This window comes from Necator americanus, chromosome V, assembly GCF_031761385.1.
Source record: "Necator americanus strain Aroian chromosome V, whole genome shotgun sequence".
NCBI classification, from domain to species: Eukaryota; Metazoa; Nematoda; class Chromadorea; order Rhabditida; family Ancylostomatidae; genus Necator; species Necator americanus.
In genome coordinates, this window is record NC_087375.1 from 20,777,922 (window position 1) to 20,805,545 (window position 27,624).

Below are 27,624 nucleotides of genomic sequence, written 5' to 3' on the forward strand. Positions count from 1 at the left end.
TACATGTGTTTGATGCGACCAGATGCGGCTTCATATCCAGTGAACAACGCACTTGTATACTAATATGACGTTAAATATTGTATTTTACCCTGGTTTCAAACACTGACTATTATACGGGACTATTTTATGCAGAACAACACTTTTTCGGAGACACACTTGGAGCAAAAAGAAGTGCGAAAATGCAAGACTTCTCTGTACCCGGAGTCAAATCTTATACAAAAAAAAAAATACTTAGCGCGGCAGTGTTTAGTATGCTAAAAAGAAATACCTCGACTAATTGACTTCAAGAGCAACAGAAGTTTATTTGTCCGTCTCGATCAACGAAATCGTAAAAATTCTGACCAAGCCTTCTCTTGGCATTTTCGTTAGGACTTCCTAGTAGGTCCAGAAGCGGTCAAACGACACTACCCCAGCCAAGAACGTCGCACGTTGCTCTAACACATTTATTCTTTGAACAAACTGCGTCAATCGTACAGTAAAGGTGGACAGTGCTTTCAAGCGTGAATGTGTCCACTTGGTGTTAACAGACGTTTAGCAGTTGCTGGGCTTTTTCTACAACTGCGTATTTAACACTGCCCGAGCAGACGATTACATATTCGTTAAAGCGCCAATTTATGCTAGTAATGGGAGACCGTTAGAGTTCTTCACACAGATGTTCGCAGGCCATTTGCCTGCTTTCTGCAGCTTTTCGAAGGAGTCAGAAGTGTGATCCGAGCGGAGAGGAGTGGCGGCGATTTTCTAGCAAATCCGCACTAGTTGCTAATTACTCAAGAACGTTCACTAAACGAATGATCTTATTAAAATGAAGGATGAATAAAATCGAACTATATGAGCTGCAAGAAAATTCCCTGTAATAGTTCGCAGAAAAGAACTGAATCCAAAAGTTTCTTCTGATCTCCTCAGCGGTATCTGTCTCCCATGAAAAATCTCATTTTGGAATGGAGAAGCCGCGTCGTTCGAGAAGAAATGAACACGATGCGGACATTCGACACATCGTCACCTTACTGCTTAGGGGTCCCACAGGGAACAAACGCGTCTTTTTCTCGTCTTTTTCGTTATCTGTTTCAATAATCAAGACATCCCATATTTCTTAGAGTCCTGAAATCGTTGTCTCGTGAACATCCACTACCGCTTACTTCAGAAAAATCCATACTTACTCCACTAAAAAAAGTCAAAGTCAAGAAAACCTTCCAAAAATCTTTGTAGAGAAGAAAGTTAATTTAAGGGACAAGAATCAGATCGAAACACTGTTTTTGGTACATGATACAAATCAAATACAAATCGGCTAATTTCCACCGGTGTTGGCCACATAATAGAAGTGAAGTGTCTGGCGTTAATCAATCCGCTTGTGATGCCCCACATGAGAATTGAAAATCGTTTGAGGTTAACGGACGTGCTAAGCCTATATCACGACTGCCAATGTCTAGGCGATGTCTCAAGTCAGTGTTTTTATCCTCCTAGACAAGTCTGGCACAAGTTTATCGACTCCGAAGAGCTTGATTGGCACCAGGGCAGTTTTGAACCATCAATCGATCCACCAGCCAAAGCGAAACCTCCCACCGACTGCGCTACACCCGTTAGGACAAATACCCCTCCCTCAAGCGTTTCTGAATTGCCGCACGCATCTTAGGAGGATTGGATCGCACCAGACACCTTTTGTTTTATTCTGAATCAATTACTTTTTATGGGCTGTTACACTACTTGCTGCCACCTCTTCATCGTTGGAATTGCATTTATGCCGTTACGGTGCAAATCGGATAATTGCATCAAATATTTCGAGTAAATGTTGCATTTTCTTTTCTTCATTGTAAGAGGATTAAGTGGGCTGCAAGAAGAACAAGTGCAAAATCTACAAAGAGTAGTTACAGTACTCCAGCTGAGATACTGTGTACATAGTCCAGGGAAATCCAATGAAACTTGTATTTGTAGGCGTCCATTAAGAAAAATTAGCAAAACAACATGGAGCAATATCAAAAGCGGAGGAAGCGATGTCTGATGAGAATAGCGAGACAGTGTTGTTTCACCTGATAAGATAGCCATGAAACTTGGAATGCGCTGCGCTGATCCCTGCACTTCAAGGAGGTTTTTTTTAGATAAGAAAGATTACTTGGAATTTATTTCTACGAAGAAGATACACTCAGGTCCGAGGCATGTAAACCGACTGTAAGCTCTAATTCTTTCCTTTTCTTTCTCTGCTTTTTTTTTACAAAAAAAGAGAAAAACATCCACTTATCTATTCGTTCATTTAATGCAAAACCCATATAACAAAGTTAGGTTCGGAAAATTAAATACATAAAATAAATAACTACAGGAATGTCATTTCGAGAAATAGTCGAGGAAACAACTAAAAAACTTTCCAACGAAAATTACTTCAATGACCAGCGAAAAAAATCCTACGGAGTAGCTCCGTTTTTATTTAGATGGAAAGCGAGAAAAATACGTTTTTTTCTCAACTGGTCCCGCTGACAGTTCTTCATTGAATAGGAGCCTCTGGAAAACTCGTGACTTTTGCTAATCAGAAGAAATTATGTTTTTAAGGACAAGGGGTGGGTTTAGCGTGCGAGCTGAAAGAATTTTATAACATATGAATGAGAAATGGGACATCTACAAAAATATTCAGATCCTGCAAACGCATAAAATAGGAGTACAAATACAAGCTCTAGAGTGCTGTAGTATTATATTACTACTACAGCGACGGCTGTACCTGGGAGAATGGATATATGGAGGGGATATATAGATTTATACTCAATAAATGAGTGAACTCTTGTAGAATGAGTCCCAAGGAGAAATAAAGGATATGACTTGCTCTAGACAGATATGACGAACGTAATGACTGGCGTTGAAGCCGACTTAGTTCGACATCGCATTTTAAAATAGCTGTCACCGTGAGATACACAAAACTGTGCAGCTGTTGCGTTTAGGGTGGCAGCTCAGGGCGGGAGCGACTAGTACGGTATCTTGAATTATAGCACACCTCATTCTCCATTTCTAGCGGGACAATGCTATCTCAGAAGAAGAAATAAACAGAGAATACGTGAAATGACGGCTGTAGTTGCGCATGAAAGTCCTCGAAAAAGTAGTTTTGTTAGATTCAATTGTTTTCATTACTCAAATTAGATTTTTCGCAAATTAAGTTCTTCTTTGAAACATGAATGAATAATCGAGTCAGAAGAGTGAAAATAGGAGAGTTTGTGAACCACTAGCCATTGTATCATTTGGAATGAGACATTGTTGAAAATTTCCAGAATTGTTCCTGATAATAACCGTCCACTAACATGGTTCAAGTGCCTGTTTGCGGGGACGGCAATCACATAACAAGGGGAATGCATCATTTAGGAGTGAGACAATTGTCTGCAGACTGCCAAGCACACACTGCGAAGCAAAGTGATGAACCCAAAGAACAACCGTGAATAGAAAAATGGAACGGCAATAGAGTAGGCATTTGCGGCCACTGACACATGGAATTAATCGTGCGTTTTCGTGGTGAACTCGCTGCAAAGTTGCATGTGTTGTGTGCGAAGGAGTCCAGTGTCAATATGTAAACAATCGATTTCGGTGCGGGCAATGCACAGGTGATGTGTGATGACGGAAGAAATTGTCAACTTCCTGCGAATACAACGTAATTATCACCCGAAGTAGCCTCCATGCTTGAATAGAAGATTGGCGGCGTTTAGCTATCCGTTTTATCTATTTGTTTATTCATTCGTTCACTTGATCACCAGTAAATGACCTATTGTATAAATCATTGCTATTTTCCTTTACATACATTTTATCAAACATTTATTAGGTCATCTATTCAATGTTCTATTTTCCAATTATTCACTTAATCCAATCATTTAGGATTCATTCGATCATACAGTCATTCACTTGTTCATTCGATTATTATAATTCTTTCAGTTATTCATAATTTTTCGTTTCGAGAGCTGAGCTGTAATTTCAGAACGTCTTTTTTTCATCATAAAATTCTTCAAACCACTCATCTTAATTCAGTCACCCTAGGAAGAGAGTAAGATTTCTCGTTAATTCTTCTGGTAACGGCGTATAAATGAACTTCTTCCTGCTTTCCTAATTCACAGTCTTCCTCTTAGTCTAACGTGAGTTCTTTCACTAATCGTGATTATTCACACGGCTCTCTCTTCCGTTTAATTCTTCATTCGCTCCTTATGAGCACATGTGCAGATGCCATCAACATCTTTGCTACTCGGTCCATTTCTTGATGCGATCGAGATGAGTCAAGCAAATTTTTGGATAGGCTTCAAATTTCAAGTTGTTTGCAACATAAAAAACCGAAAAACATTTGTGGAACCTCGTTTAAGAAAGCCCTCAAATCTCATCTTATTCGTAACAGTGGCTGCCGGTTGCATGAGATCCTGTCAAGTTGGTCGTAAAATTGTTATGAAAGATGTTATGTTGGCGTACACCAAAATCTGCACATGTGCTGGACATATGAACAAGGATTTTTCACCAATGCTGAGAAAAAATAAAAATCTACATTTACTGGGCATAAATAGTGAAAAAGCAAAATAGGTTCTCATACAATCCCTTAAAAACGTAATGGAAAACATTAGATGGTTTAGTACACGAAATCCACATACGTCAATACTTGTTTCGAAACAAAAATCTCGACAATGTATCACGGGATTTCGCTCTGGCAGCCTTCAATTTTCTAGCGTTGCTTCCGAAGCGCATTAAGCGCATTCGACAGTTTTTGTATCGTTTCCATTGTCGGTGAAACAGTGCAGTCTCGATGGAGATCGCAGACAAGAAGCTCCGTCGAAGGAAATTACTTGTCGGTCAAAACCTATGAAATCCGGTCCTCGAAGGCTTTGATGGAATTTATGCGAGGAGATTAAAAAGAATATCGAAGAGAGAAAATGCTCTCGAAAACGAGGGATAGAAACAAAGGAAGGGACAACAAGGAAATTACTTTTTCAAAAAGAATATTTTTCGATATATGCGATGGATAAAAGGAAGTAAGGAAAATTTTCGGAAAAACAAACTCATCTTACATCACTGTGAATTTAATAAATGAAATATGTAATGATTAAGCTGGTAAACTACGATAATACAGTAACCAAGTGGACATTCCCGCAATCCTGGAAATTAGTCGCAATACCTCGAAAACGAGGTTGCTTACCTAATTCATTAGTGAAGAAAGTTCTGAAAATTCTGCAGAGAGTGCTAATCCTAACTCAAGGCACAGATCTGTACTCTCGCTACTGCGAATTATTGCAAACAAACTTTAACCGCGATGTTTACTCGTGGAAAGTGCACCAAGAGGAGTGGTTGTCGATTGCTGATAGCGCGCAAATTTGTTGTTGCCAACAAACTGGAAGTGATTCTAGCAGGAATATTTGGGTTGTCACAGTGAAAAAAGTCTGGAAAATGTTTCCTTTATGGGACTACACGAATGTTTCTCGGTTTTTTATGTTGCAATCAACTTAAAATTTGGAACCTATCCAACAATTTCTTTGACTCGTATCTCGACCGTATCAAGAAATGAACCGAGTCGAACAAGTTTCAGTGACACAGCATATGTGCTTTTATATATATATATATATATATATATATATATATATATATATATATATATGTATATATATATATATATATGTATATATATATATATATATATATATATATATATATATATGAAACTAGCTTATATATACATAGCTTATATATGAAACGATGCGAATGAAGAATTAGACGGGAGAGAGTTCTTACGAGAACTTACGACTACTCGGAAGAACTCACTCTAGACTAACAGGAAGACCATGAATTATGAAAACAAGGAGATGTTCATTCATACGAATCACGAATTTACGAGAAATCCCAATCTCTTCTTAACTGCACTGAAATTAGTTAGAAGATTTTTATGACGAAAGGAAAGAAAAAGAGATTGTGAAATAACAACTCTCACGTACAATACAATTTTTCAATGGAAAACTAAACTCCCGTTTAAAGGTAAACTACATAACGTGTAACATGCAAAGAATGCAATGCAAAAAGCTAAAATACAATCAATGAGACATCAGAAATGATTGGGACTGACTTTTTCTGTTGCTGTAGAAATGGATCGAAGTTGCAAAAAGAAAAAGAGACAATTGTTCAATGACAAAAATTGTTATTACTGGTGCGGAAAAAGGCGACATGATGGATTGCGGGATGGCTTCCATCATGTTCCATTCCATGTGGAACAAACACTAGCACTTAGACTCGTTCCAAAGATTTCTGTAGACTCCACCGGAATCGAAAGATCAGAAGTTACTCTGTGGCGAAAGCTGTTCAGCGCAAGGTAAAAGGGTGTTTTGTGGAAAATGGGAACTTTCCCTGAGATAACAACAGTGAAGTTGACGTGACATTCAACAACTGACTTAAGTAGAAACACTTAGGGCATATAAATTAAAGGCATCACTCCACGAATCTGAGGTGGTACGGATTTCAGGTGGAGGAATCGTATACGGGATGGGAGACTATGGAGAGGGGATGAATCCGTCCATTTCTTCCTAATTGCCGTAAAAAACGGCCCGAAGATGCGGCGCCGCACAAGGCTGGCGCGCTCCAAGCGAACCTCTTGTACAAAATGGTGCGCCCAAACGAATGAAGCCGTATCTTTCGGCCCGTTTTTACGGCAATTAGGAAGAAAAGAACGGAATCACACCCCTCTCCATAGTTTCCCATACCGTATACGAGTACTCCACCTGAAATCCGTACCACCTCAGACTCGTGGAGTGATGCCTTCAATGGAGCACTGTTAGAGATAAAGAGAAAGGGAGAATAAGAAAGAAAGAAAGAAAGAAAGAAGGAAAGAAAGAAAGAAAGGAGGAGAGAGAAAAGGAGTTAGAAGAGTTTAAACATACCTATAGTGATTAATTCTGAAGTTTGACGTTCTCCTTCCAACAAAATTCCTTTCCACAAAACTCCTTTCATAAAATTAGATATTTAGAAATTATAGTGCCCAGTCTTCTGGCGGTGACCTTTGCGGAAGGTCAGTCACTTCTAAGGGTGTAATTAGGCCGGAATCATTTCTGAGTTTTATGAACGCGTGTGCGACCTGTACAGTGACTTAAAGGATTCCTTTGGCAAATAAAATTTTCGGAGTAGTACTACTCAAAAAGTGAATGGGATGACATTCTCTTAATAAGATAAACATCAAAAACGTGGTAATAGTTTAGGTATCGAGAAAATGAAAACAAAGGTTTAAAGCTTCGGTTCTCAAGAAAACCACCAACAAGAAAGGGATTAGAAGGTTGGAGCTACATCACACATTTCACGAATTAGAAAAGGAATAACTAGAATTCCCTTTGTATCTTTCATGCCCACAAATTTTCCTTACTTTTTTGTGGGAAAGTTTCTTTGAGAACAAAATATGCTGCGGAGGGAGCAAACGCTGCCGTCGTCAATGTTCTCGCGGTGCTCTTTGATTTTCTATGCTACTGACGAGTTTTTTTTTTCTCGGCGCCGGAAAAAAGGGAAAAAGTCGTCGCGTAAATGCACGGACCTCCAGCTGTTCCACGAAAAGGTTGATCCTATCTCAACACATTCTGTGGTTCTGATTCTTTTATTCTACTTTGTAGGAACCATCAGGTAACTGAGTTAAAATGAGTTACATATTTTATTTCAACTCGCCATTCTTCACGTGCACCACCGGGTGTAGAGATTGGACCTGAAATCCATGAAAAAGGATTTTCGAGGTAGTAAGGAGATGCACCGTAGTACACAAAACGCTAACGATGAAAATTTGTCTGTTCGATGACTGAATGCGTAGCAGATTACCTGACACTTTCATTCTAGTGTGGAGAGACGCGCATAAAATTTCCCTTGCCAATCTCAGTATCCTTTTAGTAGCCAATATGTAGGTGAAATGACGAATTTCAATGGAAATGCAAGGAAGTACGAAAGCATATTGTTAACTAAGATCTTTCGATCCAAGTTACCAGCTTTTTCGCCCTTATTCGATGAAAGAAATATGGCCAGCTTTCCATCTCTTCGCCGAGGATTTGGTTTCTATTGAAAAATCCATACCCATTAGCTTTCCAACTTCCATGGCTGTGCTTTCCAACGCCAGGAAATTGGAACGAATTTCTGGTGTGCAAACGAGAGACCGAAAACGTCAGAGAGAAATAAAAGAATGAAAATGCTAGGTCATGGTTTGAAAGAAAATTTGCCCTCTTCAGTTATTCTTGAAATCATTGTTGAATATGGCTGGAAGTAAGCTTAGAAAACTCGTGAGTGAACGATATGAGATTCCCGGTGAACTTTTCAGCAGCATAAATTAAGCTGTGAGAGGACTTTGGAAGACGTCCTTCAAAATCTGCGGGAAAAAAAGAAGCGAAGATGAAAAGAGTATTTTTCAGATCTGAGAAACCCTTTCTTCATCTTTATTTTATGAAAAATATAGATGGTGCGGAATAGTCGACCAATTATCGACTCACCCAAATATCGCTGACAACAATGATTTCTCCCTGGAGAAATGCAAGAAAAGCAGCAAATAATCTAAGACCTACCTCTAAGAAAATAGTGGCCCTTGTGTGCTGAAATCCTTAAAAAATAAGCGTCGTAGCCGTAAACACAGCAATTGTTCGTCATAAAACAAAAAAAAGAGCACAAGTCAGGCTTTTTTGTTTTCTGGCAAAGAATAAGTGCGACTACTGTAGGTAGGATCCTCTTTAGCGTGAAATGTTTCCAAAATTGATCAATCTTGCAGTAGTTACTGGTGTATTTCGTATAAATAGTACCCACATTCCGACAATCATTCAGCAATTACGTTTACAGTGACTTAAAAAAGTACATTATTCATAACATAGTATAATTCATGAAATCGTTGCCATTTATAGAAAAAAGGTGAAGATTTCTGCCGACAGCATCGTGTAGAGTGCGAGTATAAACCGCACCTTGTTGCTAGTTTGTTGCTAGCTGAACTGCATGAGTTTTATTGCAGTTTACAAGAAAATGCAAAAAAAAGAGAGAGATTTCCTTGTTGATGTTTCTTCGCACTTGTACGGTTCCCTAAAATATGAGGAAGAGCACTAAAATCAAAAACTAATGAAATCTATGACATTTTAATGTTTTTGTTAAATCCTGGGCTGATCTAACACCATTCCTCTCCGGGAGGCCATACCTAAGGACCTGTAATAGTGGATATTTGATCCATGAAGCCACTCGTGACACAGACGTAAACCTCTCCTCATGTTCCCCTTTCCTCCACACACGATGCCTCGAGAAAAGGAGTGTACAATGAGCCAAAGCGACTAGTTTGATTTGCCCCTTAAAACGACCACATTCCCTTCCGCGCGTAGAGGGGCAATTTTGTCGCTCTGCGAATGTAGAAACGGCTAAAAAAATCGCAAGGCACTAGCAGCAAATATCTGTATGCGACCTTATAGCTGCTGTACGCGATCGGTTTGACAACACTCCGACAAGAATAGTCATCTCGGTTTCTAGAAAATGCTTACGGAACCGCTGATGTGAACACAGGAGTACTATGAGTGTTCAAAATGAATTAATTGTACCTCACAAGCTCTCAGCTAAAATTTCCATCCTTCTCTTAATCTCCAACAATTTTCTTCTCTTCGAAATGCCTGAAAATGCTCTATTTCTAATCTAGAACACAAAATGTTTGATCTGACTCTAGTTTGCTTAGTGGCATTAGTCGAATCAAGTTCACTAAATTTTCGTTTAAAGAAGAGAAAAACTAAAGATAACTTCGTTACCCACTCTTTCGTGGAGAAAAATGTCCACGCCGACGTTGCTGCTCACTACGGCTGTGTAAACTTCGCCCACATCATAGATGTATTAAATATAGTGCCTCAAGTGATCTAAAGCTCACATGAAGATGCTATGATGGTCTGATCGTCGCTCACTTCCCAAATGTTCATTGGTCCAAAGTCTTTGTTTGCGGTCTTTTTCGTAAATATATAGCGCGCCATGGCTCAAACACGTTGATACGTCACTCATGTGCCCCTCCCCTAGATTGTCGTATGGACATTGGTTTAATTCTTCCGCATTGTATTGCTTATCATAAATGTATCACTAACTGGTTTTGATATTATCACGAGGTAAAGGACCAAGACCACATAGTTAAAGGCAGCGAACCACGAAATGTTGAGTCTTGCGCACGAAAATGAACGTGATCACACTCAATTCCCACTAGTAATCCAGAAAAAGGTTTCTGAACCTTTGTTTTCTGCTTTCTCCAAAACGATACATCTTGCCACGGGTATCAGAAGGACACAAATCCGCGGTGCGTCTGCAGTTGGGCATATTGGAGAGTTTCTGTTCTTTGTAAGAGTTACATTATGCGCATTGGGGACGTTGAGCAACTACGGAACTGTTCGTATTCTAAGTTGCACTGTGGAGGAAAGCGGTGCAACCAAGGCTCTTCCTCACACCTTTTCTCTGGAATATTGGGCGGAATTGAGCGTGATCACGCTGACAGTCGCGAACTACCCCTTTCCATTCGTCGAGAGACCCCAACACCGTCTACTTTGTGATAGGCTGCCTTCAAGCAATTAGATTTGGATAAGGCTTTGTTCGTCAGAGTGTGAGCTTGTTTATCGTGAGTGATGCAATCTTCCATTAAACGATCCATTAAATGCTTTTGATTTGCGACATATAGTCGGGTCAACACGGCATGAAACACGAGTGTAGTTGCGGTGCATTTGCGTACGCGCTCGAAATGGCACGGTGGAGGTAGCAGCTGGAACCGAGTTGCGACCATCGCAAACTGCAGCGATGGGTGGTGCCAACAAGGGTTTCACCACATCCCTAGGCGCTACGCTCCAGTGGAGCGCCTCGAAAGAAGCCGCGTACACAATTGCGTACGTGCTTCATGTCGTTTTGACCCTACTATATGTATTTGATGTTTACTGCTCTCCTCGTAGCTAATTGCGCTGATTATTTCCCTCCCACAAAATATGAGTATACTTCAACAGCTGTTTTGAATGAGTTGCGCATCATGGCATGCTTCAACGATCTCGGTGTGCAGACCGTTTTGTCATAAAGGCAGCGTATAACGATCTTGACGTGGTGCGAAACCCACAGCGAAAGTGGAGTTTGGGTAGTAGATTGCGGAACTCAGCGTGGTTCATCTCGCCTTTTTTTACTCGTAAATAACGGCGTGAGAACCGCTTCAGTTATTACGATGTACGTTAGAACGTGCCTCTATGTACACACACGTTCCTTTCCCCCAGGATTCATTGGATTCGGTTGAAAAGGCTGGTGAGAAGACATCATTGATCTTCGACTGCTATCGTCTGTCATCAAACATTTCACTTAAGCAAACAAAACGTTACTTTTTGTTGTCCGTAAATGTGGTGTGACTACTTATTGAGAAGCTTTTAATACACATCCACTTCGCATTGTTGGACGTAATGATGTAGCAGTCATCAATTTGACAACGATACGTACATAGCACCTAGTAGGGTCAAAACAAAATGAAGCTCGGTGCGATTGCGGCGCGGTAGAGAGTAACGGTAAAGATCGTGCAGGGACCCTTGTTAGCACCGATCATCGCTGCAGTTCGCGATGGTCCGACCTCGATTCCAAGCGCCATGTTCAACTGAGCTGGAGCCGCTTCGCCGCTTACGCAATTGCACCGCGCTTCATGTCGTTTTGACCCGACTTTAGGTGCTCTTAATATACTCCTGAAACACATGAAACACAAACACACGAAACAGCCATTTTGGTACCATCAACCACTATGTTAAGTCCTGCTGCTTGAGTGAAATATCTCACCACTTGTAGACAATACACGCCAACGATTCAGTGGGTCCTTCTAAGCGTAATATATTCGAACTGAATGCAAGGAATCCCCAAATCCAAGTGAAGAGAAAGCGGATCCTGGTAGCAGAAATGTCCCGCGGCGAATGTGAGTCGCCGTTCCCTGTCACCGTGCAATTATGAAGATCTATTGGTCGCGGCGGGGATTAACAGGATAGTTAGCTCGAATACACGTGTCACAACCATATGCTTCGTAGTTTCCATAATTTACTAGGAACTAAGCGAACATACTACGAAAGAGATCGAATACGCTGCTCGAGAGCGAATACAGCAGTTTTCACGACAGAAACTTTTTATTGAATGAATTAATCAACTTATTACCATCCACCTCTTCTTTGGAGTATTTTGGCAGCCAATTTCTTCACTGGTCAACGTCTTGGGAATTAAAAGAGCTGCTGATGACGTCGCCCACGTCTTCCCTACTGAGCCAAAAGACAAAAAGCAGTCGAAGGAAAAAAGTACAAGAACGTAGTCTCTTTCTCTAAAAGAGGAGCAAAATCCAGGAATAGCAGTTACATATACAGTATCAACCTCCCCCCCCCCGACCTGGAAATGGTATCACCCATTAACAGTCGCATTTTTGTTGTAAACACGCTGCTATGTGTACTAACAATGGTAGAAAGACTTTGCACTGGTAATTGGGATCTTCGTTATCGATCTGTTGGCTCGGAGGTGCCCTGCTCAGGCATGGGTTTGGATTACTCACAAATCTGCGAGTTTAGAAGAGATACTGAGGAAGTATCTCTTTGCTCATTCTTCTACTACAAAAAATTGCAGGAGAAAAGCGGAAGTAATTTTCTTGCAAAAGTTGTCCAGATTCGCAACGATAAGCTTATGCAGTGCTCCATTTCTATGTCTAAAATCACTATCAGGTCAGACGCCTCTGCCACGTTACTTCCACGGTCCACGCTTTCTGCATTTGTTGGTGCAGCCCCCATTTATTCAATTAGGTGAGATGGGAACGAGCTCTACGATCTTTCAGAATGCACACTATGGGTATCGGACGCTGAGGCTAAGCCCGGCAACTTAACTCTTTTTTCCCAAAGCGTGTAATATTATACTTTCGTTCAAGTGCAACATATGCTATTCCTTTCGTTCTACTGGAGATTCGCTCAGCTTCACTCCACACTTTTTCCCTCTCCCAGCGTACTCATTGTGAAGCTGTCCACATTCCTTGTCTAACCACTTCTGCATACTCCTTATGAAAATTCCAACGTCTCCTTGAGAAATTGATTGTTCGCATTCTTTCCGTCTCCTTCGTCCCTCACCAAGACGCTCGTCGACGTATTGCTTCCGATGTTTTATCTTTTAGCTTCATTTTAAGTCACTCTATAATTTATACGCTCAGGATCTTTTCGTGGCTTAGTTCAGCAAGAGAGGCGATTACTGAATCCTTTTGTCTCCATTTGTTTTTTTTTTTGCGCTGTTTTGTTTCATTGGTTCAGAATCCTTATATAGATTTTAAAACTTGAAATAAAAATTTTATTTGTTACATTGTACTCAACTGATATTTTTCTACAGCTTCCGAATAAGCTTCTGTACCTTAAGTATTGATTTGAAGAGGTTTCGGTGAATTTTACTATCGGTACTTGGACACATATTCTTTCATTGCTCAGCGCAACTCACTCCACCGTGACTCGTAAACCTTTTTTGGTTCACCATTTTCAGAAATTCGCTCCGCTTTCTATTAGCTCTTAAGATTATTTTCACCTGCAATAAAATTATTTTGTGTTTTCCACTACCATGCGCATTCTCTGTTTTACTCAACAATTAGAAATTTGTTTTTCGCACAAATTCGGAATGTAGTAAGAACTAGTAAATTCCAGTAGCTTTAGCAAAGGCTTCCGTGGTCAGCTGACGGAATGTGGCGGGTTTCATGTTAACGTAGTCACTGCGCGCCCCGGAGATGAAGCCGCTGGGAGCGGAATTAATGTGAGAAATACAAATACTTCAATGCAAGAGTTCTGAGAGCTGATAGTTCAGGAAAACGAGGATGTGGTTTTTAGGAGAAAGATTGACAAAATATGTGAGCAACGATCAAGTGACCTAAAAATTATTGAGTTTTTGAGTTGACACGATAAGGCGTGATGAAATTCGTGTGAGCAGGGCCGGAAATGCACAGCAAATTAATTTTGTTACAATCTTTTCTTCAGGATTCAATGTTCGGTGTTGGTCAAAAGAAAATTCTAAGCACCACCCATCCCTATCTTAGGATTCATTCAAGCAAAGGATGCAGTATCTCCAGGAGCCGGCTGAATCGACAAATCTTGAAATTATTCATGTTCCTGCTAATTACTTTCTGTAAATGGACATTTCTACCCAGTTGAGTTGAAGTATTACGTTGGTCCAAAAACGTACAAATTTATATTATCAATTTGTATTACTTGTATTATATATATATATATTTATATTAGAATATTCGATCTGATTGGTGTCAGTTTGTCGAAATGTACTGTTAGTTGTGAAATTAGCGTTGTTAAACCTCAATGATTAAGAAAAGTGGTTGTGTTTCTTTCCAAAGGAAAAGCTTGCTAGAGCGACGAGCACTTATTTCAACTAAATCACGGGACACAGGTGTTCCCCTCAAGACGCTCCTGCCACCGTTCTCTATTCTCCCCATAGGCTCAAAAACGTTGTCAGCAACGCTGAGAAGAAAGCAGGTATCAGCGGAGAGCGGTAGGTTTTCTGTTTCGGTGTAAACTCAATGGCAATCGTTTTACGAAATACGTCTTGCTTCATTATTTACTCGTTTACTGAATACAAACGTAGAAATTGTCACGAAGATGTCTCCTTTTTAAGGCGACTTTATGTTGAGGTTTCAATTTGCGGTTTTTTTATTGCAATAATAGGATGCAACATTAGTCGCTTAGGTGTAAACGAGAAATCCTGACGCCTTTAGAACGGAACCGTAAAATCCAACGAGAAAATCCTGCAATAGTCCTAAGAGAGCTCACATGCGGTAGTTTATCTATTAAAGGATGTATAGCAGGAATCCTACAATTTGCTCAAACTACTAAGATAATTTAGAAAGTTTCTTTCAAGTTAATTTCAGCATAAACTAGTGTTATGCACCGGAACAAATTTTCATTAAGGTTTTTACTAAACCCAGAATAGTTTCAGAAAAAAAAAACTTTTACACAAGAGCTTGTGTAAATAGCGCAATGGTAAAGGGTTCCCAGGGCGCCCGAACAGTCGATAGTTCAAGATGCGCCTCTATCAACCAAAATTTTCCTTCTCAAGGGATGGTACCATATTGACTTATATTGACTAGGGTTTACTGATCTAATGTATCACCGATCCTCGCAATTCATTTTATGAGTCAGATACACGTCCGTGAAGCTCTCCAATTCGGATATGAAGACGAAACGTTGCATTCTTAAAGAATTCGTTTGGCAAAAGAAAGCTCCGCAGTCGTTCAGAAAACATACTTCTATTTAGCCAGAAAGTTCTTGAAGCTCCTGAGCTCCCGCTGAATAAAGGAAATGGGACAAAACTCCTTACAACTCATTGAGTGGTGAGAAAATATCATTTGCACGAAAAGAAAAAACGCTAAAAAAATTTGCTGAGCTCATCACTAGATTGTCTCGGGAAATATTATGCACCTTTGGGAAACGAAGATGAATTGCTTCCATCTCAAATGGGGTTTTTTCGATGAGAACAAACGATGCCCTGCGTAGTGCACGTATTCGAGAAATACAAAAGAAAATGAGCTCTTGCGGGATTTCTCGGTGTGAGGTGGATTCTCGTATTAGCATCCATGCGCGCGATAATATCAAAGCACCAAGAACTCAGTTTTCTGCCTTGGAAAATTGCTGAGAAAAATGTTGGGCTTTTGATTATCATGTTCACATTAGCTTGTTTCATTCTTAAGCATATCCTCATCATAGTTTATAGAAGCAAATTGGAAAAATACTACCTGCACTGCTGATTAAGATAGAAGCGCCTTTCGAGGACGTTTTACTCAATTCTGCGACTTTCTTCCTCGTTTCGTGCACTTTTGCTAAACTACAGACAAACATTAAGCCGAATCTGATTTTGTTTTCATCTGCAAATTTCATAGACGTTACTAATGCAAGCTCTTGTCAGGACACGACAATGCATCTGAATCGATGTCGAGCGAAAAAGGCTCTTCAAAGCTAATCTTCTGTCCAGTGGAGGATTAATCACTCACGGCTTAATGAAAAATCCTTGTATTTTGAAAAGAGCAGGGGACGTGTGCAATATGAATTGCGAATGCTAATATATTTTCATGTGCTTTCAACTAGTTTCATTTGAGGATCGCATCAACTCCTCTTAGAAAATTTCCTTTTCATCTCCATAAGTACTGCGAGCCTCTTTGAAAAAAAGAGGAGGACTTTTTTCATCTCGTTTCTGCTCTCCTTCGAAAAAGAATAGGACTGACAGCACTTTGAGTTATCATGATTATTTACCACAACACACGTATGTAAGCGCGACAAGGCAGACGTCAGCAGAAAGAAATTTTTTGGCTGCACCAGCTGTGGCCTCCAGTTCGAGAATCTTCATGCTCTCTCTCGTCAAGAGTGTAAATACTGCACGTGAAGATTTCCGTTCACAACCGACAATCACGAAATTCGAGAACGTAGTTGAAAATCGACCTCTGTGGATTATGCACTCACATGCGACAACCATTTTGGTGTCCTCATCTTACTTCAACTCCTTCCTTACATAAAATCCTAGAATTCATAATCCCACATCTACGCTCATGCAATTTGCAGAGAGGACGCTTCTAGTGCTTCTGGAAGTTCTCACTTCATTTTTTCCTCATGTTCCTACACTTTTCCTTTCCCTTGCTCTCATTTAAAAAGAACCCGCACAGGTACGTGTTCTGGTGCGGAAGTCGAATGTATTGTTGTTCTTAGTGTGGAAGGAAAAGCAAATTTCCGGAAGACGGGGGAACGCGATTGCAGCGTGCCACATTGTTTTCGAGCTTGTTGTACTTCATCTCCTTCCTTCTTCTAACCGATTATTCCTTGAAAAATTTTTGCTCTCTCGTTAAAGATTGGCTGAATCGGCAATTCGGTTCTACCTATCTCTTCCACACCTTTACTGAGAACGTCTCTATTTTCCCACGGTGCTCTTTGCGGTAGCTTTAAAGGATTTTCGGAGTCAGTTTCTTCTTCTTGGAGCCATCTTCCATCATTTTGGTCTATAGTCGTGCAGACAAAGCCTCCTATACCCTCATATTTTCATTTCTACCACTTCTTTCTGATTTGTGCTAACAAAGCGTCAGCTGATGAATGTAGAATGAATGAAGAACGTTTTTCTTACCTTTCTTTAACTCATACTCTCACAGGCTTTTCTAGTCCACGTTCTAACGAGCACTACCCTAAAAGAATGTGTTCAAGAAGAGTTTTCATTACCGAGTTCTCTTTGTCCAATAGTAATAGATCGAGTCCACTATGTGTTTTACAAACACCATTGTGAGAGCGAAAGACTTGTCAGCAACTTCAAAGGAAAGAGGTGAAGAAACTACAAGAGTTCAGTTCACACTCCAAAGCAACTCTTTGCAGCAATGGTGAAATGACGGCATCTAGTGTGGCGCGAAGCGCGCAGATTTCGTAGCGAACTAGTTTTTGTAGAGGGGATGTTGTATCCTCGATTTTTTAAAATATTTTATCAGGTTTAACGAGTGTAAAAAGTTGTGTTGTTGGGTGAACTGATGCCTCTCAGTCTCTTTTCTCTTTCTATTCCCAGATTTCTGATTTGTGCAAACGTTTCTCTGTTTCAGTGTCCTTTTCGCAAATTGCATCGCAAAGCTCACTCCTTATTGGGGAAACCTTCAGAAATTCTCCAAACAGCGCCTCTAACTTCAGTGTATTCACTCACAACCAATATTTGGCTACATTTTAACCAGTCTTTCTCACTTTAGCTGTTTTTCCTGTGCAGTCAGAGCTTTCCGATAGTTTTTAAGTGGTTGAATGGTAGTAATTTGATATGGTCTGGTTGGAATTCTCTTCAGAATTCTTCTAATGTCCCCCATGTTGTTGTTTCCCATGAGGAGCGAGCTCGCAATTTTAGTCTTTGTGTTCGAAACCATTATTGACGTCACGTTCTCCATACATTTCTTGAATCTTATCGAACTCACTTTCTTTTGTTCCTTTGTAAGCTTTCAGGACTATCCTCCACCTCCTTACTTCATATTCTTTGACGCAGTTAATTCCAGTTGAGCTCCTGCGCATTAAGCCGCTTTCCTCAATACCTTCTTTCGCAACATCTTTGGTACCACACTCATTGTCAGGATTTCTAAGTGAAATTCCTTCTCAAAATACGGGAGTCACCACAGAAGAATGCAGCCTCGACTACGAAAACCCAAATACACGATGGTAATGCAAAGAAAACAAAAAAGGTAGTCGTCAGTCAGTTGTGTAACTGGTGATTCTGTATGCTTTCAATCAAGGGCTAGTAAATAGAAAGAGCCTCTGCCGTGGTTGCAGAGTCGATGGTTCAATACCGCTGCAATCCAGCCAATCTTTTCATCCCTTGCTGCGCCTTTATAACGGCGTCAAAATGACACGAAGCACGGTGCATTTGCGCAAGCTACTGCGCTCCAAGAGGTGCGGTGGAGCGTAGCGGTTAGGATCGAGGGAGGACACTGCTTGTTGACCTCGCCGGCACACCTTGCACTCTTCGCTGCAGTTCGCGATGTCCCATCTTGATTAAAACCGCTTCCTCCACTGAATCCCCTAAAGCGCACTCGCTTACTTCACCGTGCCTCATGTCGTCTTGATCCTCCTACAGCTACGGAGGCCAGTTCACTAAGTTGATACATAGTGTAGGCTCAACGAGTCCCACTGTAGTCGATGTCACCTAGACCACTGGAATTTTGTTGTAGTCCGAACTGATTAGGGGAACTAATAATATCTCCATTTGTTCCCTTCATGATCAGGAGTTGCCTAGAGACTTCTCTTTTCCCTTAAAGCATATCTTTCTCTCTCATATCTTCTCATATCTTTCTCTGTAATACTTCCTGAAAAAATCAGACCTGCCGATCGCGTTCCTGTGGCGTATTTAAAGGCAGCGTATTAAGAAACTGACAATAGTAAAGCCTATGAATGAGGTTATGTGAAGTTCAAGTTCCAGAGTGTCAGCACGCCCCTGATCGTTCTGATGCGCTCCGGTTCTAACAGCCTATTCATTCGCTTTACTTGAACGCTTTACTTTAGGCTGCTGTGGAGACCTCATTGATTCTTAACCGCTGGCTCATGGATGTGGCGCGTGCATATCTTCAAGTACTTCATAGGAACAAACGTCGTTTTTCAGGAAAATTAGGAAGCCCTGAGCAAGACTTCGCTTATACTCGTCATCTACACCCCAAACTCCATATTTGTCCATAAAGACTGAAGCGTAGTCAGCTTCGTGATACACTTCCTTTAAAGACACGATATATTACGAGATTGACAGCGTTTGAGTCTCACCACAAGAAGATAGGAGCACTGGTGTATCTCACAAAAATGAGTGGGATTGGGCCCAATTCCAGCTAGTAAACCAGGAAAAGAAGAGAGAAGAAGCATTCTTTGACCAATCGCCTCTACGATGCAACTTGCTATTGGACGTAGATGCCCTTTGGGAAGTTTGTGCTGCTTATGTCAGTCTTAGCTGAATAGGAAACGATGGGTGGCGGTGGAATAGCTCGCAGTATGTCGAGTAACTCTTTTGTCGTATAGGGGACCGCTGCAACAGAGATTTTTCTCACTGTTGTTCCCAGATTTTTAGGCGAAATTGTGCGTGGTCACCCGAATTGAAGTGAGCGTGGTGGCGCTCCCAAACGAAATGATCAGCGCCAGACACTGTACGCGTTTTATTTAGTGCAAGCGAGGCACCCCGAGCAAGTATCAATAAAGCTTCTATACGCCTCTCTAAGGCAATAGTAACAGTATCCTGGTAGTATCATAGTGTTCATGGTATTCCTTACTAAACAGGTTGCTTCTGACAATCCATGTGCATATTTAATCCTAAGGCGTTAGCAGTTTCAAACAATTTCTACATGGGAAACCGAAATGGGAGGGTGTGAGGTTCTGAGAAATAGGCTGGAGGACGAGAAATCTTGTACACAAGTCTTTGAACGCAGTTCGGCCGAGACATGGTCATTACTTTCTATTTATTCTTCTTAAGCAAGCCACTGAGATACAACATATTTGTACAACTACTTAATAGATCTTTAAATAACAATCTTTCTATTTTCTCTCACATTCTTGCTGCTCTCATCATTCATGTATTCCACAAAATTGTTCTTCCTACAGGAAACAATTAGGTTCTGTTTATTGCTGCAGTTTAGTGGACCACATCCATAGCAGGAAAGTAAAACAAATTTGAGCGCAACTGTTGAATATTTTCCCTGAGCTTCGTGTCAGTAGGCCAGTGCTACCCGTCACGCTACTTTTTTTCTAAAAAGGATCCTTTTATTTGTGATCTGACATTTTTTCGTCGTTGAACCAGTGCCTCAATAGGACGTCGACACTAGCGTGTGGCTGTAGTTAGTTGGTAACTTAGTTTTTCTATTTCGGTAAACAAAAAACAAAACGTTCTCTCCTACTGTTTTTCAGTTTATTTGTATGAAAGCTAACCTGCTGAATGCTTCCGCGAAAAGAAAATGCTGGAAATTAAGCTTTCAGGAAAAAGGCCTAAAGTAGAATATTCTTTGAATTCTGCTGCTCAATGTCCATCTAAATCCACTTCCGATTTGTCCATTGTTAATTCCCATGCCAAGCGTGGTTATTTACTAACTTCATAGTCTTCCCGGCATACTAATTGGTAGAGAATTCAAAAATCCAGAGCGATTAAAATTGCAGTTATGTTGAACTGACTCTAGAATCGTCGTGAATATCAAGTGTGTATCATATCTACATGGTATGAACTGTTTCTATGTGGGTTTCATTGGATTTACCAGTGATTATTATAGGGCCATGGGGCGGTGTGGCGTTGTCGGCTAGAGGTCCGCAGTTGCCACACGGTCGATAGTTTGGCACCGCCCCAGTGCCAACCAAGCCTCTCATCCCTCTTTCAAAAAACACTGACCTGATGATCGCCTACCCCGCAAGTCATTGTATAGGTCAATACGCGTTCCCTAAAACCTCAGTAATTACGAATTGGAGTAAAATGCGTTGGCGCTTCCCAAAAGGATTGACACGCTAGTGACTTCATCCTTTCTATTATAGGCCATAGGATTTCAATGCGCATCATGGCTACAGTGCTGGAGAAATCCACCGTAGATGAACTAGACGGGAGCACCTCCCATGATCACGAGAGATCTTCGCTGGCGAGAGGCGTTTCGACGGTTCTAACACATGTATTTGCATGCTGCTGGCAGACTCAATGAGGACAGCGATATCCAGAAGCCTACGTCGGGGTGTACCATTTTGCGAGCGAAATGAGACTGAACGAGTTCCAAGAGATCACCAAACTAGCGCACTGTGATTACTATACGAGCCAGCGCAGAAATGTACGACTGAGAAGTACGTGTAGATCAGAAGCAGCACGACAAGTGAAGAGCTCATGTTGTCCAGAAATTCTTCACAGCATTGTTAAAAGTCCTTTTAAGAAAAACTGGTGCTCTTTGAGATCCACCTGTAAGGGGAAACATCTCCTCAGGATGATTCTGTCAGGTGGTCGGGACAAATGGAAAAATTACTAGCGTCCGCTCGACAGTTCGAAGAAGAACGGGAGCCGAGGTGATAGTCAAAGGTTTGTAAGGTAAACTGGGAACCCTTAAATGAACGATATCCGGATTCAAGCTCCAGACTCATCTTCCTGTCACGGTTCTTGTTTGTTAGTGTGTGAGCCAAAGCATCGCATTTATGAGCATTGACCGACCGACAAAAATAGTGATGTTAAAGCAAATCTGACTGTTGACGCTTAGTGGCGAGAGGTTTCCGCTATGCATGCATTGTCAATGGTTTGAAACCGTTGCAAACCAACCAATAATCTCACTCCTCAGAGGGAGTAAGTCGTTACCGAGGTGAAGCCAATATGAAGCTAGGTGCAGTTGCGTAAGCGGTTGTCCTCGGAAGCGGTGGAGCGAGCGGTTGCGATCAAGTTAGGGCCAATGTGAACCGCAGCGGTGTGTGGTGCTAGCAAACTTCGAGGTTCACGTCGTTCTTACTCAGCTATACTTCCTTGCATTGCTGGAAGCTGTTCGCAGTGAGACAACAGCCTCTTCTACGGGTTTTGATTTTAGTTTTTCACGCAGAAAAATATGTATGTTACAGAGCTTGATTGGAGATACACTCACAGTCGAGTCAATTGCCATAACGAACATTGGTCCATCGAAACTTTCTGGTTTCGTCAAGTCGGAAGCGTTGCTTATTTCAAGAGATTCCATCATCCATAGGCACATTATCCACGAAAACAAGTCAGCATATGAAATCGATCCTGATACTTCCCGTCCACTTCGACTCAAATTTGACGCCTTAGAAAACAGAATCGAAAATTGGAAATAGCACTACGTGCTAGATTCTGCAATTATTAGCTTCTGCATGCAGTTCACTTTGATCGGAACTTTTTCGAAATCGTATAACTCAATGAAATAAAGTTTAATCATAGTTTAACCGAAGCTGAAGGACAACGACATAGTTGTTTAAAACGACGTCAACATCAGAAAATATTTTTTGTTAATTCAAGTGATCCATCATTTCTTTTCAGTCTATTCGTGACATTTGTTAGACAAGTCCGTAGCTTGAATAGCGTTCGCCTCTCTCGTCTCTCTTCCATCATTCCATGCTTTAAAGGAAATCCTTTTAAACATTAGCGCTATGTGTTGCCACTACGAGGAAGAGGCAAATCACCACGTCTTGAAACAAACACCCAGAGAAAACTGATTTCGCGCCCTTATCGAGTATTACTAGCGAGAAAACTGGATTTTTCGAATCTTACTGATCTCAGTCTTGCAATGGCCCTTCGATTAAGGTAACAAGAAGTCATCCTTGCCGTAGACATGCAAAAAAAAGCTGATATGCGATGACGCAACGTCTATTTCTTCCTGGAAATCCACCCGTGCGGACTCAGTGGACTCAGAGTTCCTCAGGTAGATCGATATCATTCCAGAATCACTCAGTCGGCCAATTAGAGAGCTTACCAAGGAACTAGATACGCTAATTCTGCTCGACACAACGTACATCAGACACCACTGCAAGGGAGAAAAATTGTTTTCTCTACTATTTTCTCTTCTCATCTTCTTTTTACTTTTTCCGCTTTTTTACAGAAAGAACTCTGTTTTGGTAACCTAGTTGTGAACAGCTATTCGCTACTCTTATCCTAGTGCGTTGTTTAAGTTGTTGATAGAAATTAGAGCTAATGGTATTTCTGATAAACTACAGCAGGTCAGGATGAGCTCTTTGTATGGGGTTCATTAATAAAGTTTCTCCACTGCTTTCTTTTTCCGATTCTGCCTCTTTCTGCTTTCTTTTCTTTTCCTCTCACATTAAGCTAATGGTGAAGTGAGTGAAAAGGCATCCACTTATGGTCAGTAATGATACATCTAAAACAAGAGACTCTACCCAACCGTGCCTTAAAAATTCTTGTTGTTTGTACCTCGAGAAAATTGAAAATTAGGATGAAAACATATAACAAAAAATAAAGTCAGCTATGAGTGATTTGGCACACGTACCTCATCATGCCCCCTTTTTTCCCATTGTTCTAAGAAGAATGTACTCTGATTATCGAATGTATGTTCCGTAATATTTGCTGCCGTTCAATCCGTGCGTTTTCCAGAAAATGATGCGAAACGCAGAATAATTATTTGGTGTGGTTGTGTCCAAGCATTATGCATGGAGTTGATGCAAGGACAGAGCAGTGCTAGAAAATGCGCTCCAGAAGGTACCAAATAATACAATTTCTTTTTGCTGAAGAAAAAAAGCATCAATCTCAAGAACTAATTTTATGCACAAAATTACGGAGAATTTAGTTGAACTGGAGGCGCTAATGGAGTATTTGCATGCTTGTCTACGTGCCAAAAAAGTTCGTTTTCTTTTCATTTTTCCGCCTTCCTTTCTTTATTTTTTTAACCGAGGTTATTTCCAGGTTCCACCTTGGGCTATATGGGTGTTTGCTGCATGTTTCATGCTTATTGTTGCCGTCCTACTACTAGATTACTGCGTTATTCGTCGGAATGCGCTGGGGAACACGTGCTGTTCACGTGCTCGTCCGAAACGTGGCACAGGATATTTTATTCATCAGAAGCGTACCACTAATATGCTTCTCAATGTATAGAGACTACAATGACTTGATCTGCATTTCTAGAATGTGAAGTAAAATTCTTCCAAAAGTCCAGCCTGTTTTGGGCCTTGAGGTGATTTCAATCCTTTTGTTCGGGAGGGCATAGCGAAAAGCGCACCTAACTAGACTGAAGGTAGCTTCACCTTCTTTACTGCTACCGTACCTTATGGTCACTGAAGAGAAGAAATTTCCCGAATTCTTCAGCCTTTTGAATCAGCCCGAACATCGTTTTCAGACCGCTCACATCAAAAACAACCAAGCACTAACTTATCTGTTGCTTGGATTCATCGCAGGATCAATTACAGCCTATTTGAGTGGCGAGGACGAGGTGAAGCCATTGCTCTCCACAACTCAAAACACCAGTACCTACACACACGTATATATTCATTTACTGTGGAACGTTATTGCGTGAAATTTCTAAAACTGAGTTAAAAATCAATTTCCACAAGCGAAACCTTGATTTTCACAAACTTTTCGTACTTCCCATCGCCATGAAAATTTGCCGCAATTGAAATTTTTTGCGTTACTTACTTCCACTCTTGTAACACCATAAAATACCCGATAACAGTAATAGGAATCTTATCATGGATGTTAATTTCAACAAGTCTTTTTTCCTGCCTCACAAGTGTTTGAGTTTGAATTTTGGAAGTTTGCCACCAGATAAGTCAAGAGTATTTATTTTCAAACAAAACTTCGCTAGATCCTTTCGTCAGACCACTTACTCTTGTTCTTCGTTCAAATTTGGCTCTCGATGGTTACCTGCTTTTTGATCTGTTCCCCTAAGTGACGTGACAAAATATTTCGTAAGTGAAAAAGAGGAAGCAACCCGTCTAATATTCTTTTCATTCTCGCTGATGACACAAAGCGTGTGCATGTTTCTCTTGATAATAGTCTTGGTAGTGACCCACAAACAAGGGATAGCTGCTACAGGTCTTGTTATTTTAAAAAAACTGTTTTTGAAGAAATTTTTTGACACCAAAAACCCCAAAGTCTCCATCTCACAGCATGTGCAACTAGGTCTACGAGCTAGAGGATGGGCTTTCTTACCACTGGATCTCAATCGATGAGCACAGCATTCTTGGGGGGAGACAAAAATTTCGCTGGACACTGTGAACTTGTGTACGATTCCGTGCTGGTACCTAAGCGCTTTTCAACATTTCCACGGAAATCGAGTGACTAACCATAGAAAAAACCTTACTGCAGTTAAAAATAAGCACTAGCATAAACCTAACAATACGGTTACGTTTCTAGTTAGTCAGTTGTCAGGCTGCTCATCAAACCTAAGCTCATTCCTACAAAAGATTCACCAAGAATAAGCTAATTTTTTAATGTGACCCAACGCCTTCAAGATTGTAGTCATCGTCAACAGCATATGTATGATCTCTTCGTATTTATTTTGCTCAATTGCACATTTGTTCTTATTTTTTGTGAACTAATTTATAGGAGATAGTAGGTTTTATTTTTGTGAAATCATTAGTTGTTAATAAATGCGTACCCTTCACTCGGGCAAAAATTCAGAAGTTCCAAGACGGTGAAACACCACAGAAGAAAGTGGAAGGTAGTGATGGATGTCTACATCAACAAGGTACATAGATGAATCTAATCACAGGATATAGCTTGACGTTAAATCTTACAAGTATACGATACATATGATTACACGTGAGCTTCAATAGACGCTGAGAAATGCTCTTATTTCATTCGCTGATGATGTCGTAGAGAAGCGCTGATTTCTTGGGATCTGCAAGGTGTTTCCTTGAAATGAGACTGTAGGAAACGTCCCCATCCAAAGGCGAAACAAGCGGACAGTTGCTGAGATGAGTGGAAGGAGATTTGAATACGAAGGAAGAGTGAAATGAGTTCGTAAGCGTCGACAAAGAAGCCAAACGATCCAGCAAAGACTAAGTGACACACTTCTTAGCTCGGACCGCAACGATGTGCTAATATACGTGCACAGTCCCAAAATTTTAGTTACCTCAATCGAAATTATCGAAGGCACAGAGACTAATACATAGCATTTTTGAGGTGATCGTCCTCCACAACGATGCTGTGGTCTACTTCATAGGATATAAATGGTTTGATGACACATTCATTCATCACTGGCCCCCATTTGATGCTTAATAACATTTTTTAATGTTGTTAAACGATGTTAGAACCGCAGAGTAAACAATTTATGGTCACGTTTCTTATGTTTTGAACATTTTCCAGAAATTACCTTCTGCATGTGTCACACTAAATTTTGTTCGAATCGGTTCACATTGATTGAAATTTACTCTAAAGGGGTGTATTGGATGCACTTTTCAAAGTGGTCGATTTAGAGCAAGAACATGTGTGAATCTCGAAGGCTTGTCACTGAAACGTCGCAGGAATTTCGGTCGAATTTCAAGAAGTGGCTATCTGCGACCATTGAACTTCCAAAGTACTAAGGCCGAACACAAAATGCAAAGGAATGACGATAATCCTCGAATAACCTCGCGCTGAGGATTTCTATCATGTTGGTGCTTTCAGGAGATATTTGTATCCTCGTTTTATTCGTCGTGTAAGAGAACTTCCAAAGTTTGAAACTAAGAGATCCAATAGAATAAGAAGTTTTCTTTTACGCAAATATGAGCGGTGTAATGCAAATGTTAAACGCAAACGTTGCAACCATCCTAGCAATGGAGATAGGTGAATGGACAACTCCGATCTCGGCTTACAGTAAACCTAAAAATCTATTATTGAGAGAGGTTCACAGGTGAAATGGCTAGTGGAAATGAATGCATTCAGAAAAACGAAAATAAGTTAAGACTGTCTTATCCCACTCGTATTAGGAACTTGAGGTTTTCTTCTTTGAATTAGAAAGAATCACTGTGTCATTAAAGAGGACGTATAGTAGGGTCAACACGATATGAAGCACGGTGCAGTTAAAGGCAGCATACTACGGTGTGGATTTCAGGTGGAGTATCCGTATACGGTGTCGTAGACTATGGAGACCGGGGTGGTTCCGCTCATCTCTCCTTGAATCACTGCAAGCGGCCGACCCCTGAATGTGCTTTGTACGATGCCTTCTACTGCAGCGCGCTACCTTTGCACGCGTAGCGTCCCTTAATGCCTATCCGAATTTTCGAATCGAATTTATCCGGGCAGTCCGAATTGATTTCCGACGAATCGCAGGGCGGAGGCTTCGCAAGAGTTGGAGCGTTGCAATAGATGGCGTCTTACAAAACAGCATTCTGAAGGCGGCTGTTCGCAGTGATGGAGGGAGAGATGAGCAGAACTACCCCCGTCTCCATAACGTACGACCTTGCATACGGATACTCCACCTGAAATTCGCATCACCTCATGTTCGTGATATGCTGCCTTTAAGCGGTTGCGCTCGAAACGGTGCGGTGGAGCGTGGCGGTTGAAGGAGAGAGCCTTACTTACACCATTCTCCATTGTAGTCCGAAGTGGTCCCAGCTGGATTCCAATCGCCTTCTTCACCACGTCGCTTCGAGCACAGCTGCTTACGTAAATACATCGTTCTTCATGTCGTTTTGACCCTACTATAGGCACATGCACAATGATATGATATTATATAATGTTTTCCTTTACATGAAATGATGTGGTTAGTACTCCGAAACAACTGTGCAC

The 27,624-nt window shown here is 40.9% G+C and overlaps 1 protein-coding gene across 2 annotated transcripts; it reads left to right on the top strand.

Annotated features, from left to right (window-relative positions):
• Positions 1–10,737: 10,737 nt before the first annotated feature.
• RB195_014619 (uncharacterized protein) lies at positions 10,738–24,009 on the top strand (the record flags this gene model as incomplete). 2 transcript variants are annotated; one of them, XM_064204967.1, is made up of 7 exons in its annotated part: positions 10,738–10,823; positions 13,620–13,716; positions 13,938–14,019; positions 14,359–14,460; positions 23,512–23,616; positions 23,705–23,757; positions 23,821–24,009. In XM_064204967.1, 7 exons carry the CDS (start codon positions 10,738–10,740, stop codon positions 24,007–24,009), a joined length of 714 nt encoding a protein of 237 aa, XP_064060847.1. The 2 variants fall into 2 exon arrangements, with proteins under 2 accessions (XP_064060847.1, XP_064060848.1); XM_064204966.1 differs by lacking the exons at positions 10,738–10,823; positions 13,620–13,716; positions 13,938–14,019; positions 14,359–14,460 and adding an exon at positions 22,759–22,825.
• Between the last annotated feature and the right edge of the window lie 3,615 nt (positions 24,010–27,624).